The 18,177-nt window shown below is 35.7% G+C and overlaps 3 protein-coding genes across 4 annotated transcripts; 1 reads left to right on the top strand and 2 right to left on the bottom strand.

Annotated features, from left to right (window-relative positions):
* The first annotated feature begins 1,727 nt into the window (after positions 1-1,727).
* Positions 1,728-4,151, top strand: LOC126729031 (putative Peroxidase 48). Its single transcript, XM_050434788.1, has 4 exons — positions 1,728-2,099; positions 2,457-2,645; positions 2,715-2,880; positions 3,637-4,151. The coding sequence occupies exons 1-4, from the start codon at positions 1,728-1,730 to the stop codon at positions 4,149-4,151; spliced, it is 1,242 nt and encodes a 413-aa protein (XP_050290745.1).
* Positions 4,152-4,702: 551 nt separating this feature from the next.
* LOC126725472 (uncharacterized) lies at positions 4,703-5,883 on the bottom strand. Its single transcript, XM_050430232.1, has one exon. It carries the CDS (start codon positions 5,588-5,590, stop codon positions 4,952-4,954), a length of 639 nt encoding a protein of 212 aa, XP_050286189.1. The 5' UTR covers positions 5,591-5,883; the 3' UTR covers positions 4,703-4,951.
* Positions 5,884-7,889: 2,006 nt separating this feature from the next.
* LOC126725471 (uncharacterized) lies at positions 7,890-14,349 on the bottom strand. 2 transcript variants are annotated; one of them, XM_050430231.1, is made up of 10 exons: positions 14,011-14,349; positions 12,926-13,555; positions 12,759-12,847; positions 11,465-11,818; positions 10,645-10,774; positions 10,493-10,551; positions 10,149-10,394; positions 9,833-10,054; positions 8,976-9,549; positions 7,890-8,577 (listed from the first exon to the last, which is right to left on the bottom strand). In XM_050430231.1, exons 1-10 carry the CDS (start codon positions 14,153-14,155, stop codon positions 8,363-8,365), a joined length of 2,664 nt encoding a protein of 887 aa, XP_050286188.1. In that variant the 5' UTR covers positions 14,156-14,349; the 3' UTR covers positions 7,890-8,362. The 2 variants fall into 2 exon arrangements, with proteins under 2 accessions (XP_050286188.1, XP_050286187.1); XM_050430230.1 differs by having other exon boundaries at positions 10,493-10,774; positions 14,011-14,348.
* Positions 14,350-18,177: the final 3,828 nt, after the last annotated feature.

The raw sequence follows: 18,177 nt of genomic DNA, 5'->3' as shown, positions 1-18,177 counted from the left end.
GGGTGGTGTAAAATTAAGGGCTCAAATTATATATTGGTCCTTGGGCCTTTAGCCAAGAGCGTGAGTGGTCCGAGGAGGAATGAATGGTAATGAACGGTTTAGGCTCAAGATTTAATAAACAAGATACAAATAGAAAGATTGTTTGAGGAGGAATATCTCCTCAAAAACGATAAGTACAGCTCAAATATGTTTTATAATGATCAGAGTGACCTTTCATGAAACTCTAGTGATAGAGACGTGCATCATGAACATACGAGGAGGGGAACCCAAAAATATCTAAGGAAAAGCTGCTATCACCGCATTGAATGCACTGCAACTACTTTTCTGGCCACATTTATGTGGAGAAGACCTCTGAACAGTGTTGCCTTGACTACCACAGCTCACAGAAAACCAAAAAGGATATCTGACGGAACAGGTACTCAAATAAGGGCTCAGATGACCAATAAGTGTAGGATCAAGATGGTTTAAAAAGAGCTATATAATGTAAAAGACCCTCCTTGAGGAAGGGATTAGAAGAATAGAGAAAGAATACTGTAGCAATCAAAATTGTATTTGTACTCAACCGTTATTGATCTATATATAAAACTTCCCTCCTCGGATAGGGAATTCATTCAGTTTTATATTCCTTATTTTTGCTTGATCATTCTCTAAACTCATACTAGCCGTTGTTAAATTCATTAGGGTCTAGTTCTTTAACTCACTCTCTACAAATTTATTGTACTGGGCTTACTAGGCCAATATCCCATACATCTTGGGCTTGGGCTGCAAAACGTGCCATACAGGTGGTTAGTTATTAATGGTTCAAATTTGAACCTATCATTAAAATTACTTTTTTGCCCTAACAATAACAACAAGTAATAACCTGTCATTTAAGATTTATTGTGAAAATGTTGTGCACATAAATTTTTTTTTTTTTTTTTTTTAGAGAGAGTTTCAACTTATGGCGTCCGCTCTTGATAATAGCTTTTTATTATCAGACCAAGACACCAATCAGTTTTGGTGTAGGCGGGGATTGAACCCCAAATCTCTTATACAACCATCAAAGACTTTACCAGTTGAGCTAACTGGAACTCACATAAAATTTTTCCTTTTAAATGGTCACATTACCATTTAGTGTGCCAACAGTGCACTCCGTTTGCCATGTAGATAATTTCCATTAGTGAGATGACGATAGAAACTAAAATAGAATGCATTTTTCATTTTAGGGACTAAAAGTGATAAAATAAAAAAGTAGAGACCAAAATGAAAATGAGGCCAAAATGTAGGGATCAAAATAGTATTTCTAACTTTATTTATTTATTTATTTATTTTTGTGTAAAATGGGGTTAGATGAACATACTTGGACTTGTAGTTGGGACTTGGAGTCATGGGCTCATGGCTACATGGGCTTTATTCAAAACTGTTTTTGGTCCTATTTCTGTGTACTCTTCCTTTTAATTGTCTTTATATTATTTTGACCATATTTGCATATGGTACTATGTGCCCCAAATGGCAATGATCAATTTAGACCATTACCCATATTCATATAAGGCCCACCAAACAGCAGTGACTCATGTCCATCAACGGCCATGATCAATCTCAATTTCAAGGACAACACAATCAACTACATTTTCAACTAACTTAACAACTTTTAAGCTAAAGGGGCACTCCGTCATTTCACACAACCTTTCCCGCCACCATCATCTTTAAAACAAGTCCATGAAACCAAGTACACAACACAAAATCAAATGCTAATTCCAATCTTTGACATAGAGCTAATGAGAAAATTAAGCCTTCTTATATTTTTACTATGCGTTTGGATCTCTCTCAAGAACCAAAATGCTGAACCCAAGAAGGGTATTACCACTGCTAGATGGTCTTCTTCAGTGAATTCATCTTTGGTTTTCTCGGCTTCGCCATTGCCTCAGCTCATGGTTTTGTCTTCAAAGAAAGATGTTCTTGAGTTCAATGATTCAGGGTCACTTGAGTACAATTTCTACCGCAATTCGTGTCCGCAAGCCGAGCAAATTGTTCGAGCCGTTGTCCAGCGTCTGCATGAAGCTCGGCCTGACGTGGTTCCTGCCCTCCTGCGGCTTGTCTTCCATGACTGCTTCATTGAGGTGAGTTTTTCTTGTGCTTTCTTCCTGTTTTTTTATACGTGTTGCTTTAAAACATTGCTGATGGTAATTCTGGGTTCTTTGTGTTCTTTCTTATTTGTACAAGTTTGAACAGTATTTATGTGAAAGCTTGTTCTTTCTTGTAGAAGTTATCGTGGGATTTGTTCAGGCTTTGTGAAATCTATTTGGAATTCGGGTTTCAAAATGATTTATCAATGTTGCTTGTTTTTACTTTTTCACATTTGATGTGGATATTGTTAGAACTTCCAGATATTGATCCATTCCTTGTAATAATTGTTCCTAGTTTGTGTAGGTAGTTTTCTTGTTCCTTGTTTTTTATTGAATTTGACAGTGGTGCAGGGATGTGACGCTTCTGTTCTGTTGGATGCTGCTGAAGGAATTGATTCTGAGAAAGAGTCTCCTCCTAATGAAACGTTAAAAGGTTTTGATGTAATTGGCATTATCAAGTCAGAGCTCGAAGAAGCATGCCCTGGAGTTGTTTCTTGTGCTGACATTCTTGTTTTGGCAGCCAGAGATAGTGTTGCTTTGGTAAATGCACCTCTCTCTCTCTCTCTCTCTCTCTCTCTCATAAAAGTATACTAAAATTGTGAATTGCAGGCTGGTGGTCCATTCTATCCTCTGTGTACTGGTAGGAGAGACAGCTCTAATTCTTTCTCAGACCTTGCAACAAATGAGCTTCCTTCACCCTTTCATGATCTATCCCAAACCCTTGCATCTTTTGCATCAAGGGGATTTGATGAAAGAGAAGCTGTCAGTCTCTTAGGTATAAGTTCTCATCAATCTTTTCCTGTGTCTTCTTTTCTTAGTTTAATTCTCTGGTTGAGTTCTGTAGATTGAATTAACCTGTTGATTGATAGTCCTGTAGATCGGCCAGTAGCTCAAAGACATGTTAATGTTCTTTGTATATATAAACCTATGTTATTTAAACCATCATCCCTTTGGATGCTAAGTATAAGTACCAAATTTATGTTCTAAAACTAAGACCAATTTGTTAATATTACATGATTCAGTAATTAGGACCCGAGGAAACATTAACTCAACTGAGGGCAGTAAATTGTGTGGCTTAGTCGAGCTAAGTTGTTCCCGCTTTTCTTGAATGAAAATACAACATAATACACATCAGAATTGCACTCTCTTTTCCTCAGTTTTCTCAGCATCTGATAAAGATAATGACAGTTTTCTAAGTAATCAAACTTGAGTGAGTTAATTTAATCACATATGTTGATTGACATTATGCTGGAATTGACTGAAGTTAACATGATTCATCTCCATCGAAAATGATAGAAAAATGCCTTTAATTAATCGCTTTCTATCTTAACTTACTCATTTGTACTTTGCGAGTTTGTGCCCATGAAACCCCTGGTCGGAGTGTTTGATTGATATGAATTTGTCTTTCATGTGTGCAATGTCCGGTTTCTTCTTTTTCTTTACTTTTGGTTGGATATAGAAATGATACCGTTCTTTCAAAAATATCTGTTATTTATAATGAATCAGAATCTGAGTGTTTCCTTACTCCCAGGTGCCCACAGCATCGGTGTGATCCACTGCAAATTCTTGCAAAACCGTCTCTACAACTTCAGCGGTACTGATGGGCCTGACCCATCTGTAGAAACAAGTTTCCTGAACCTCATGAGATCAAAATGCAATAACACCCACACATCTTCCTCTTCCTCTTCAGCAACAGCATATTCTTATGGCGGCTCACTGTCATCATATGGAGCACAACAATCACCTTCCCATGATGGCTCGCCATCTTCCTCACCTGAGGAGCCTGGAATGGCTATGGACTACGAGGGGCCTAGATCACCGTTTGGAACCCTGTACTACCATAGTCTTTTGCAAGGTAGAGGAATCCTTTATGTTGACCAGCAGCTAATGGCAGGGGAAGAGACTGGGAATTGGGTCAGCGCATATGCTTCACATACCTCCTTGTTCCGCCGAGACTTTGCCCTGGCAATGATGAAGCTCTCAAACCTCCAAGTCTTGACAGCACCAACGGGTCATATCCGCCTCAATTGTTCAAAAGTGGGGTGAGGAAGGTTTTCTTTCCCTTTTTTTTTTTTTTTTTTGGTGGGGGTGGGGGGGAGGGGTTGGAATGGGCTGTTATACTGGTTCAGGCAACTGTTACATATGCTATATGCATTCTATTTCACCTGCTACAGTTGCAGTCTCTAAAGTCTATAGTGGTTTGAAATGTTTAGATACTAAGATACATTAATGGATCTCTGCTGTTTCTGCCATAATTTCAGGACCCAGAAAACAGATAATTGCTTTTGGTTTTTCTTTATTCAACGAAAAAATGGTAGTGGATTTTCTGAAAAATTTTGTTGTATTCATTACTTTGTAGCATTAAATTGTTTCATTCCTCTCACAACAGGGTTTGTAGATGTATAGTTATTCTAATGGACATGCTTTTGCACCGACCGAGACCAAACGTGTGTCGGGGTGTGAAAAGGGAATACCCAATACACTCATGATGGTTGAAACTTGAAAGTAAGAATGATATTACTTTAGCTCAATGTACAGTAAACAAGTGTTGTATCCAAGCATCTCCACAGAGAAATTCATGTTAAAGAATGAATGCATAGACCCCAAGTAATGGGGGTGGAAATAATAACTCTTTTAACTTCATGAAGAATTTATTTTGTCTATTGGTAACAAGACAGACTCAGGAAAATATCAATTGGGAGACACTTAAGAATGGTCAATAAAGCTGGAAATGAAAATCAAACTCACAAAAACACAAACAAAAGAAAAGGAAATTAAAGAAAGGAAAACAAGATAAAGAAAAAGCAAATCCATATGCACAAAGAAAAACTCACTACTATGGCCATCTACACGCTAATCGAGTCAAGTCTCTTCGAATTGTTGATGCTGGCAGAGGCCTGCGGAGTAGAGAATTCTGTGTACATGTCTGTGAAAAATTTGTCGACAATGTCTAGGTAAACCGGGCTTGTAAGGCGAGAATAGTAGTGAAGAGCCTCTTCTATGTCCAACACTTGTTCCACATCACCTACACCCATCATTTCCAAATCCTTCTTCTTTTGCGCTAAACCTTGGCAAGCTCCATTCATTTTCTTAGAACATGACTCTTCTCCTTTCTCTATTTGGGGACTTTCTTTGTTCTTTTCTTTTACCACCCCTTCTTCTATGCTGTCCACAGGACTTTGCTTTGCAAACTTCATGAAGCTTCCACCACATGCATCTTCTTCCTTCTTGGGATCTTTTGAGGCCATTATACTATTATCGTAGCTCTCCTTCGCCTTACATAGATTGGCCTCCCATTCATCACAAAAATTAGTATAGAATTGATCTCTTTGATGATCTTTTCGCTTGCCACTGCGACGAGAGAAGGGACTGAAGGAAGCTGGTTTTGAAAGCTTCTGGTACCCTCCAAAGAAGATATACTGGAGGTTTTCAAGAGTTTTCTGAAAAAGGGTCTTGGTTTTATATATAGTTTTTCCAAGCAGCATTTTGTGGCTCTAGTGTATCGTAGGCTGCTTTACAGTCAGGGTCTACAACTACAAGAACAGACACAGCTCCTATCTGTTTTGCTGCTTCTTGTCTTCTCCTGGTGTTGCTTCCAATATACAGATAAGGAAGATAGACAATTCAAGTTTCTTAAAGTAACCTAAAGACAAAGGCAATGGAATCCAGAGGGAACATTTTCTTCTATTTTGGCTTCTTCATCTTTTTGTCCACGCCTTTCTATATTGTCGATGCTTTTTTTTATCTTTTTCTCTAATAATTATTTTATGCATCTTTCCTCTTACCATCTGTGAAGCCCCTAGTCATTTTAAACTCCCATATCGTAAGAGGGTGAATACATATATCAAATATATAAGATAACTTTTTTTTCTCTCTCTCTCTCTCTCTCAAACTTGATAATCCTTTGATTATACTACAAATCAGACGGCCAGAACATAGTACATCCAAACTAAAGTAAAAATAGGTACATTCTATATGTCCAGAAGATATTTTAAATTAGATTATGAGACTGAGAACTTTAGAATCCAAAGATTATGAATGTTTCCTTTTTTTGACTACTTGTTGTGAAAAGTGGTGCTGTGGCATTCATTAATATGCAAAGGTAAAGGCAGTGGCCAGTGGGTTGGTAAAGCTTTTGTAGTATTCCTTGTATTAAACTTAAACCGTCCAACCACTACGTGATTATCTTTATACATTTTTTAGACAATAGGGACCAAAACGGTCCCATACTAAAAGTAGTAGTTGAACTATATTTAAACCTCCTCAATCAAATGTTCAACTTTTTTTTATTAACAAATATTAATCCAAAATTATCATGCTCTTTTTCTCAAAAAAAAAAAAAAAAAAAGAGATCATCATACTTTTCAAGAGCCAATCAAGTTGGTGCATTGGATATTTAATTGATCACCCATTATTGACGCAGGATAACCAGAATAAAATTGAAACAACAACAAAATAAAGAGATATGACCTAGGAGTTAGTACTTATGACTTGCTAGGAGTCAGCACCAAGCGAGAAAACCACTAGGAGTCAGCACTTAAGGTAAACCTGGAGTTAGCACCAGACCAAAGAAAGACCAAACAACCATTTTTTTCATTCATCAAAATATCAACTATTTTCTTAAGGAGTACAATAGGTTGCTTATAAAGGATTGCTAAACCCTAGTTCTAATTGGCTAGGAAACCCTAATTGCCTTATTATAAAAAATAACCTTACTTCCAAATTAAAATATTAATAGCTCAATAAACTAATAAGACCTAAAACATAAAAATACAATTGACTTATAAATATAAATAATACTAAATAATAATCTTCTTGCATTTCGGCATCAATTATAGGTGTTGTCCGTGAAAATTCCTCACTGCATTTACAAAAAGCGCTTTATATTCTCCAATCTTTAATGAGGCTGGTATTAGAGCTCTTTGATTTCAGGATACGTCATTAAAGTGCATTTCGTTTCCTGTGCTGCAGTTAAGTCACCTTCTCAATGTTGCAACGTTAAAACTTAAAATCCTCCCATCAACCTCATACACTAAAGGAAAAAACAAATTTTGTTTCACTTGCATAGATTTGGCAAGTAACTGTTGAGTTAACTAAGTTCAATTATAGCCCTGCCTTCTAAGAGCTGCAAGCAAACTCAAACCCTGAAAAGAGTTCATTACATGACTGTTGTCAACTGTCATGGTGCTTGGGAAGGGAGCAAAACTTGGGTCCACGTGCATTGAACCTACTGTAATGGTGACACGTGCACTTTTGGCAATGTGTTGTCATGCACTAGACTCAAGCCAAGTCTTTTGATAAAGGTAAAGCTTGAGTCCAATGCTCTAGTATACTAGACCTGTTGCAATGATGACATATGTTCACTTTTGGTCATATGTTGCCATCGCAATGAGTTCAATGCACTAAAGCACTGGACCTAAGCCAAATTCATTGCAAAGGGTAAAAGCTTTGGTCCAATACTCTAGTGCGCTAGACCTGTTACGATGGTAACATATTAGATAATCTAAGTTTTATATGTAATAAATTATAGTAACAACCAAATAAACGTCTCTAGTGGTTCAAGAGAAGTGATTGGTGTAATCTGTGGATAAAATTGGAACTCCAGTAATCCGTACCAAATGCGGCCCAATACAGCTTAGTAATCTCTTTACAATGAAAACTAATTAGTGACCAGCACCTTTCGGTTCCAAGTTAGCTACTAGATAGTGAGCAGAGAAATGGAGAAAGAAAACCCAAAAGGAGAAGAAACACATAGACACACATGTCCAGACCCAGATTTAAGTGTTACAGAAAATGAGCATCTGACCCACTAATAATTCTCATAGCTTGGAAAACAATTTTGAAATTGAAAAATTATTCTGTATCAATTCAATTATTAAAATAAAATTGTCATAATTACAAATGAGGGACAAGAAATACAGATCTAAAGTACACTATGAAGTATAACCAAAAATCATCTTCTATAACAAGATTGGAATTCATCAATGCTAGTATACTATTTTCAATCATTCAGTTTAGCCAAGTGTCCATATCACGGCTGCTCAGCCACTTTATTTTGTGTCTGTCAGCTCTGTCCTACTTTCTTCCAAGAACTGCTCTGGACCCACCCAACTTAAGAGAACATACAGGTAAAAGTAGATGGATTGCTTTAAAAAAATTTGCCAACTTAAGTATAATGCAATGCATTCTCTCTCTCTCTCTCTCTCGTGATAAGTGCAATGCATTCTCTCTTCAGTCCTAGCAACTTAAATAATATTCTACTGACTTCCTCTCTTCTTGTTGAATCTGAAGAACTGATGCAACAGTCTATGAACTTCACCATAGCTATCAGTAGAAGAAACTAGACGATTTTTTATCCATTGTGGGAGCTTGTTAGTTGGGTGAGATAAGCTTCTATTTGATGGATCAGATGAATACCGAGCGTCAACCAACAAAATTGCTGCATAGTCATTTACATGCCGAATTGCTCTACCTGAAACAAAATATGTAAGGGTATCAAGGAAAATTCAACATAAAACCCTCTAGACATGCATACATGGGTGACCAAAAAATAAAAACCTTCAATGCACAATATGCACGCACAATACAGGAAAAAGTAAAAACTCAGAATTGATTCCTGACATCTGGACAGACTATCAAAGTATCACCATGGACCACGGATTATACACATTGCTAGTTCTATATAGAATCTAAAGACACTATGGAGAACCACATTTGGAAGTTCTACCATTGTGAACCATGGAACCTGGAGCTTGGTTACATCTCACTGGATTTTGGACATTACATAATGTCCCAGTGAACTAACAATATGATTTACCAGGCTTGCATAATAAGGTCTTTTAAAGATAGCATATGGTAGTTATCACGCACCAATTGATTGATTTACAGCTTTCATGCAAAGATTTTCATAGTATTCTTTTCCTCTGCGCCTGCAACTTCTTAGGATGTCAAACCCAGCCTTTACATCTCCATTGTAAGCTTCTTCAGTGACTGAAAATTTGGGAGGTTTCATGGGATTTGAAGTTCCCAGACCTTCAATATGCTTCACCCTCTCAATCAACTCAATATCAGATGGGCTAGGATAGGGCAGGCCAACCATAACCATACATCGACCCATTCCATCACTTAAGTTGATACCTTCTGATATCTTTCCACCAACAACAGCAAGGAGTATTGCACCACTCTGAGAGGCTGGATTTTCTTTTGAATCCCCAGTAGACAATGTATTAATCGTTTCCTTGTATTCCTTAAGAACAGATTCCACATCCATACTTTTTCTAGGCTCCCTAAATAAACGTTTCTTCTTCATAATCCTTTCCATGATGCCTGAAGCCTTCCATGCATCATGGACCTGTCCTTCATAATCAAACGAAGAGAAGAACACAACGATTCCTTCAGGAACCACTGTTACCAAATTGCAAAGCAAAAGCCCTAGCTCCTGGATCTGTAAATTCAAGCCCATTAACAAAGCATAGTCAATCATCATACACAGTAGTTTCTAGGGAAAATAAATGTAGAAGAAAATAATTAGTGTTTCTTTCAATTGACTTGAACCAAGCATTTAATTAAGGCTGAAAAAGAACGTTAAATATCTCAACACAAAAATATTCAATCCATGAACAGGACTGCACATTCTTCAAGTTAATAAGAAATAATCAATTAGATCACTAACAGTGATAGAAGACAGAAATTTCTATAAAGAATTATGAATGAATCTTTACACTCACCATGATTGACGAGCTTCTAGAGCTGTAGCTAAAATCAAAAGACTGACCAGAAGGGCCACGGGAAACTGCAACTGGCAAAATACTCTCAGGAGGGACAATGTGACTACATGTAAAGAAATGCAACTGATTTGGTGGTAGCCATGGGAAGAGTCGCTCCCTTGTTTCTTCTATAGGTTGCAGAGTTCCTCCTGCCAGTAGAACAGCATGTGCTTGGTCCACAATCTGCAGGAAGTTCAGATGAAATTATCAATATAGGGGCAATAAATCTAAGCAAAGCATAATCCATGCATGTCAAAATAAGCAATTTCTGGAGAACCTCAGAAAAGATCTTTTCACCAGTGAGCATAACATATTTTATGTATCCTCCTTTTTGTCCTGAGCATGTTGGTTGAGACCTTGAGACAATAATCCTTCCATCACCATTATTGTTTGTAAGTGATTGCAACATATCAGATAATGCCCGGAAACCTGACAGAGTGCTTTCCTCCTCACTAAATTCCCTAGTGTCATAGTTTGCTGAACATTTTTGCAAGCTAGCCATTTTATCCCCATAACTGCTGACCTGGCAAACAAAGAATATTTTTACCTCAAAAACAGGGAAAGAGCAAGCAAGAAAAAATTATATGGCACACTGTCACACACATAAATAGAAGAACTCACCTTGTGGATGATGTTGCTTTCCTTTATATACTGGACCAATTTCACCAAGTTGATGTTGTCTATACTGAGTGAAAATAGAAAATCATTAATGGCCATTGAAACATAGAAGACACCATTTGCTCCAGAAGTTTGAGGAAGATCTACACTTGTACCCTCAAGTAAACTTCGGAGGAAAGCCTGAGTAAGGACCATCAGGGTTTGGATATATCTACGATTACCAGGTCCCAAGAGATTGCGAAATCTCTCAAAGTACCTCCCTATGTGGGAATGTACATTCTCCAACTGTAGAAAATTAAACATTTCAATATACAATTAAAAAATTAATACCCACCATCTACAATACCATCATAAAAGCTTAAATTTTTAGCACAATAAAAGTTTCTAACCTCAAAGTACACTAAGTGAAGACTAGGAACTCTAAGGTTATCATCAGTCTCCTGTTCTTTTAATAGCTTTTGTAGGTAAGAACCACTTAGAACAGTATAGGATTGAACCCATGATATTCCACACTCGGCCCTTATCTACTGGTGGGAGGGGGTGGGGCTGATGCCATTTGGTAGGCATTTGTTTGCATCTTTCTGGCCTTCAAAATGTGATTTGAAGGTAGGGGCCTACCCATTTAAGTTGAAAGTGAGTGTGGGAAAACAATTGTAAAAGGCAATTGGTGCCATTTATTATGTGTCTATATATATATATATATATCATCTCTTGCAATTAGTACCATTTGATATTTTTTCCATACTTTCTGGGACCTAAAATCACTTTTCACTTTAGTGCCAACAAATGGACCCTTGGTCCAAATACATTAGCCAAAGATTGTCATTTGTCTATCATTGGTTCAACTGAATTTGTTCCCAAGGGAGTTCAGAACAGTGCTCAAAGAGCAGCTGAACCACATTCACAAATCCAAATACCAGCTTTTAAGAAGCACTAATAGTAGTAAGATAAAAATGTGGTAAATGACTTGTTTACCTGTAACAAACTAATTTTTGAGTCATACATGCTGATGAGTGAATCAGCTAGATTGTGAGCCTCATCTATTATAACAATATTATTCTTCAAATTTAAGCCAAGTGATTCGCGGGATGATTTTGATAGAAGAGATTGATAGGGTAGAATCACAAGATCAGCTGCAGGGACCATGCTTCGGGAGCCATAATATGGACAAGTTCCCATATTTCTTCCAAGGTTAACAAGATCTTCAATATCCAAGGCTCCTTGTTGAGATATCTCACCTCTGAATTGTCTTTGTAATTTAGGTTTTCTAAGCATTGGGCATCCAGAACAGGCCTTGGTCCTGCGTATTCTTCCTCCTGCACCTAAGTTCTGAAATCGATACTTCCATCAGTCAAGAGAAACACTCTTGGCTCACCAGCACATGTTAGCATCTATTCATTTAAACAGAATGAGGTAAAAATGCTTGTATATGGTCAACTAAGCACAGGGGCATCCCATGAATTGGTCAAGCTATTACCTCCATAATTACATGAATTGATGAAGTCTAACTACATTTTCCCATTTTACATGGAAACAAAATATGCAACTATTAGAATGCTGTGTCCTCCTATATGGTCAACTATCCCATGAAACAGATAAATTATTATAGATGTATGATAATGTCACCATGATCATATTTTAGTTAGCCATCTGTGCAGGATGGGTTCACATTCTCAACACAAAAAGTATACCCTGCACTGAAGAGCCAGATCCCAGATAAAAGAGGAAGAATGGTACAGTTAGATTTAATCATGGTAAAATTTTCCTTTGAAAATGGCATGGCATGCATATAAAATGTCAATGAGGAACTTGGCTGTTTTAAGGGAAGGAAGTAGTTCCTTACAAAAAAAAAAAGGAGAGACTTCAATTTTAATTGTGGAAGTACAGTGAAATAAGTGTGACATATAGAATCAGTAATACTCCACGAACCTATACTATGAGAGCGATTAACATGGAAAAATGATGGGTTCCATGGTATTCATTTCCTCTGGAATCCTTTGCTGTAACATCTGAAAAGTCTACTATTTATGAACATGCCTTAACAACTTAAACAGCTGAAACTGTGAAAGAGTTGCTCTTCAGAAATAACTAAATAAGTCACTGAAACAAGAGCTAAAAAGACGGCACAAGCATAGTTATAGAGAAAATGAGCCTCATATTATGCATATATAATATTTCAATCCTCACAATTAGAGAAGTTTCCAGGAAACCAAACCAAAAAATATTCATCAAATTTAAGTAATGGGAATGATATAAGAAATTTTGGTACCTTGATCTTGGAAACCTCTTTTTTGTTGTTCTTTTGAAGCTCCAAGCACCGCTCATTAATTCGATTGGAGTTTCCAAGTTTTAATACCTCTGAAATACATGTCGCATTAAAAAATTGTAATCTCTAACACAATTCCCCAAAAGAAACTCAATAAGAATTAACCTAACCTTTATTGATGCAGAAATTTTTCCTAGAACCCAAACACACAACCTGCATCTCATTAGCGAATTCTGTCTTTCTTAACTCCTTTATGAACTGTGAAAGCTGTGAATGTGTTCGACTACAAAAATAAACCTTCAACTTCTCCTCCTCTTCCTCATCAGAGTGATCTTCTTCCTCTTCTCCATCACTTGATAAACTAAGAGACCCCCCACCAGCCTTCCTCTTTGACTTCCCACCAGACCCTTCCTCATCACTTTCATAATCTTCCAACAAAAACTCCTCATCACTCAACTCCACTGCATCATTTTTCTTTTGCAAATTCTCTCCCTCTTTCTTTGTAACTAAATCTTCCCCCTCCATCCTCTGCGAGAACAAGTCCCTACAACTTTCCTGATTCCCTCTCTTATCGGGTTTTCCAAATCCAACACCATATTTCTTTGTCTTATTCTTCTTCTCCTGACCTTGGTCATCTTTGTTCACAACAAAGCCTTTTATCCAATCAGGCTCATCATCTGAGCCACACTCACCATCCCGATTCTTACCAGAATCACCTTCTTTTTCTGATTTCTGTTGTTGCCTTCGGTCAACCACCCATTGCAAAGCACTACAGATGATACTTAATGTTTTACCAGTCCCTATTGCAACAAAAATATTTCATACATAAGCCAACGAAAGAAATGATTCCTTTAGAATTCTATAATTCAAATTTAGCACAGCATACAAAATTAACACTTCACTCAACTAACCCAAATGCTACAGAACATCATAGTTTAGTTTTCAACTTCATGGACCAAAACAAAAATTGACAGAATAAAGCTTTTATTTTTTTAAAGTTTTTCAATAAATTATCAATGGGGTAGCATTATTTTATGTGATTATTAGTGGGGAGCACATAATTTCTTTGTGGGTAGCTAATTTCATATTCTCTACATTATGCTAACAAAAAAGTGAAAAACAACCTCAGAAAGATAAAGTAAACAAAACCCAAATCTTATTTTCATTTGTTTTACTCGGTTTTCTCAGCAAACAAACAGATAATACATGTTTTATTAATGCTAAGATATATAGGTTGAGAGAGAGAGAGAGAGACCAGTGGGGCTTTCGAGCATGGAGACGCCGCCTTTGTTGAGAGAATGGTAGAGGGAGTTCATGAAGTCGATCTGGATAGAGTACGGCTTGTATGGAAATGCTGGGAATTTTGATTCCCATTTTCCTTCTTCTTCTACTTGTTCCATTTCAGCATTTCTCACTATCTCTCTTACTGTGGATTTTGGTTTTTGGTGGAGTTGTGGGTTTTTTGGCTGCTAAGGCTTTGTTTGGGTATTGGTACTTTTTTTCTTTTTTCTTTTGAGAAGTGGGTATTGGTACTTAGTAAAACAAGATATTGCGCGCTTTGCTTTGCATTTTCAGAGAGAGATATAGAGTTCCCGCCGAGGGTCAGGGGCGGGAGAGCATTTATAAAAATACAATGCCAATGCCGGCTTATTTTTTAAGTTAACAAAATGAACTTTTTTTTTTTTTTTAATTACAGCAAAAAATATATATAAAAATTAAAATTAAGAAAAATATTATCTATCTATATATATATATATATATATATATAGGATTCATCTTTTTCAACTAAACTTTTATGTGGTTCAAAAATACTCTCATTAATAAATGGTAACTTTATTTAAAATTAGGGTCATAAATGTCATATAACAAATTTCATTTTGTATTAAAAAAGAGAATTCCTAAAATTTATAATTTTTTTCCTTTTACGTTCAAAAAAGAAATTACAATTACTACTTATCTCTAAAATTTATCATTTTTATTTGTTTAAAAAATATATATATATATATATATATTTCTAAATTATAATAAATGCAAATTATTAACTTTTATCAAAAAAATGGAAAGGCCCATGCGTGCTCAGAGGAAATAATATAATTATAATTAGTATTAGTACTAATAAAATATTATATAAAACTGAAAGAGGAAAATTTACTTCAACGTACGTGACCAAAGGCACATGGTGTAAGATTAAAATTTTATTAACCTTTTTTTTAAAAGAAAAATTTTATTAAACTTAAAAAATATATAATAACCCATTTAAATTTCTTTAAGATTTTATTAGTTTCCTTATGTTTGGATGGAAGGAGAGAGAGGGAAAGAAAAGAGTGGTTTAAGCAAATTTTCAAAATTTAGTAATAAAGTTTTAGTTAAATCAATTTATGTTAATAATTTTATTGTGACAAAATTTAAGGCACAACAAAATCTCACAACATTTTATGATACTCTTGTTTTGAATTGTGGTGGATCTAAGTATAATATTTTTATTTTATTTTATTTCATTTTTATATATGGCCTATGGTGGGTTGACACCACAACTTGTGAAAATGTAATAAGAATTTGATGTGTTGGTAGAAAAAGCCCAATGTCAACATACTTGTAGCTCATCAAACGATTTGTAGCATATATATCAATCCATGTGTGATTGATTCAGGGCTTCTGAGGCAACAATGAACAAGAAAGTTACGAAAATGGGTCTCATTGTCGAATTGAAATCAAGTGCAATATCTATGTGCAATTACTTCCATTTCACTCACAAATTTTTTTACTTCTTCACTTTTTTTTTTCAACTTTTTATTGATTTAATTAATGGCTGAAATTGGAAATTACTTTTTTAACTCTCAATCTCAATTATTAAAAGTAATTGCACATGGTGCAATACTTAGGATGTTGCGATCTCAATTCCTCTTTGTCTGAGACATCTTAATAGTTTAAATAAATTCCATTGGCCCTTTATTCACAAGGATGGAGAAGAGATTGTGGACATACACTGCCTAATCTAGATGATGAATGTAGCCTTAATTCCTAAACTTTCAAGCATAAATAACAATAATAAATTTCCATTCCAACTTATCAAAATCATTCTCCATCCATGCTTTTATTCCATTCTATTCAAATACTAAGCAATGTTGAATTTTTTTTAATGTGGAAATGATAATGCTATTTGTGTTTGATAAGTCAATGTAACAAGGTGTTTGAATTTATCGTAAGTATGTGTTCACATACTATTACATCGAAAATTTCACAATCAAGCTTTTATTTGTGTTGTGGTGGAACCTAGTAAGCAAAGTGTGTGAAAAAGTTAGCGAACTTTCTTGTGAAAAATTTGGTGTCTTTAGCAAGGTCATTAAATTTGATTATAAAATTGCTTTATATATATATATATATATATATATAGATGAGTTCAAGTTACACCAGGTGTAACTCCATAAAAGTTACACATTTTTTAAGCCGTAGATTTATAAGAAATCTAACGGATAAAAACAAAACACCATTATCAATTACAATATTAAATTCTTACCTTATTAATAGTCTCTTCATTAGCTCTCTCCTCATTTAATATTTCTTATGTCTCTTTTTCTCTCTCCTTATTAAGTCTTTCTTTCCATTTTTTTTTTTTTGCAATTTCTCCTCTACGTTTTTATTCAGGGATGAAGCAACTAAAATGAAGCAAGACATATAACCTATGTTTTGTTTTTAGAAAAATTGTGATGCTGATGCAATTCCCTTCTTCTGTCACAGGTCATTGTTTAAATCCCTATGTTTTTGCAGAAGATTCAATATAAATATTATATGCAATTATTGAATTTGAATGGACTTTTGCCAAATTCTTTTGATAGGTAATGTTTATTTACTTCAATTGCCTGTACATTTTAACCTATGTATCATGAAGACTGTGTTTGTGACACCAAATCACCATATTGCTTCAATAATATCTTTGTGTTTAGTGAAATATATGGAACCTATATTTTACTAAAACATATACATTTAATTATTACTAATTCTTTTCCATTTTTCCTTTTCCTTTTTTTATTTACATAATTGATCAAAAACAAAGGATTATGGTGGAGATGGCACTACGTACTGAGCATGTCCAGTAGCTATGACACAAGTATCTACCCTATGGAACCTACACAAGTATAGCTATGACACAAGTATAATTTCACTGTTATACTTAGAAAAGTTCTCAATTGTCAGATTAACTAATACTTTCTAGAAGAGGACAAGACCACCCCTCCTATACCTTCTCTAGGAACCACCCATTTGTGTTCAAAATCAATCTCTCTTTGTACTTTAGCAAACCTTGCTTCATTTATCCATGTTTCGGCTATAAACACGATAGGGGGGTCTTTTGCTCGAATGATATCTCCAAGCTCCTTCCATATATGTAGGTTCTCAAGCCCACGACTGTTTTGTGCTAAGCAATTCATTGTTCTTGGTAGGGTTGATCACTAGTTGCCACTAATTCAAAAGATGTTTCTTCATCACTCCTCAAAATCTATCGTTTCTTACTAGGTAATTCAGGGAGATCATCAACCTATACAAAACTCTGTTTACTACTGCCAGATTAATTATGGGTTATATGGATTTTCTCTGTACTTTTCTGGCCTACTCATACAAACCCACTTTTGGGTTTGTTTTTTCTCACTAGATTGAGGTATAACTAAAAGAATCCCCTACCCCTCACATGATCCAGTATCTTTAGTTGGTTATGTTGCATTAGGAATGTGGCCTGACTATTGAGGAATATGGGAACAGTCCTCTTTTGGGTCAAATTTTGTCAACTCAGAATTAATTATGCTAATAGGAGATATAAAAACCTCCTCTGAAAAGGCATTATCACGATCAATTGGATTTTGGCCTTCCGCAAAATCTGGTACCAATGTGTCCCATGTAGGAAAGGAAACACTTGAATTAAGCAGAAAAGTCGGGTTTACTTTATTCCCCACTTCTTTCCTTAATTGATCTCCAACCACCGAAGTTGGTTGCTCCAGTGTATTCTTCACCACCGATTGTGCCTGAGTGATGTTTTCATTCGGTTCCATTGCTCTGGGACAATTGACACCATTTGGGCTAGACTTGACTGGTGACAAAACTCTTTCACATTTAGATTTTAGAAACTAGGGACATTCACCACATTCTTTTGAGAGAGAATGAATGGTGGAGCTCTTACATACGATCCAAACTATTTCTAGTTGTTTAAGAGATTACCTTCATTTGCAATCCACATATCGCAATCCTCATCATCATGTTCTAAGCACCCACACTAGTAGCATGAGTTCAGTAGTCATTCATATTTGAAGTTTACCCAGATTTTCCATTAGTGAAGAATCAGTAAAGTGGTGGACCATGCCAAGAACTTCACAAATCTTTTCTACCGCTTGCACATTCATATACCTAATAGAGATGTCGTGGACTTGCACCC

This window comes from Quercus robur, chromosome 5 (assembly GCF_932294415.1).
Source record: "Quercus robur chromosome 5, dhQueRobu3.1, whole genome shotgun sequence".
Taxonomy (NCBI): domain Eukaryota; kingdom Viridiplantae; phylum Streptophyta; class Magnoliopsida; order Fagales; family Fagaceae; genus Quercus; species Quercus robur.
This window is presented reverse-complemented; position numbering and strand designations above follow the sequence as displayed.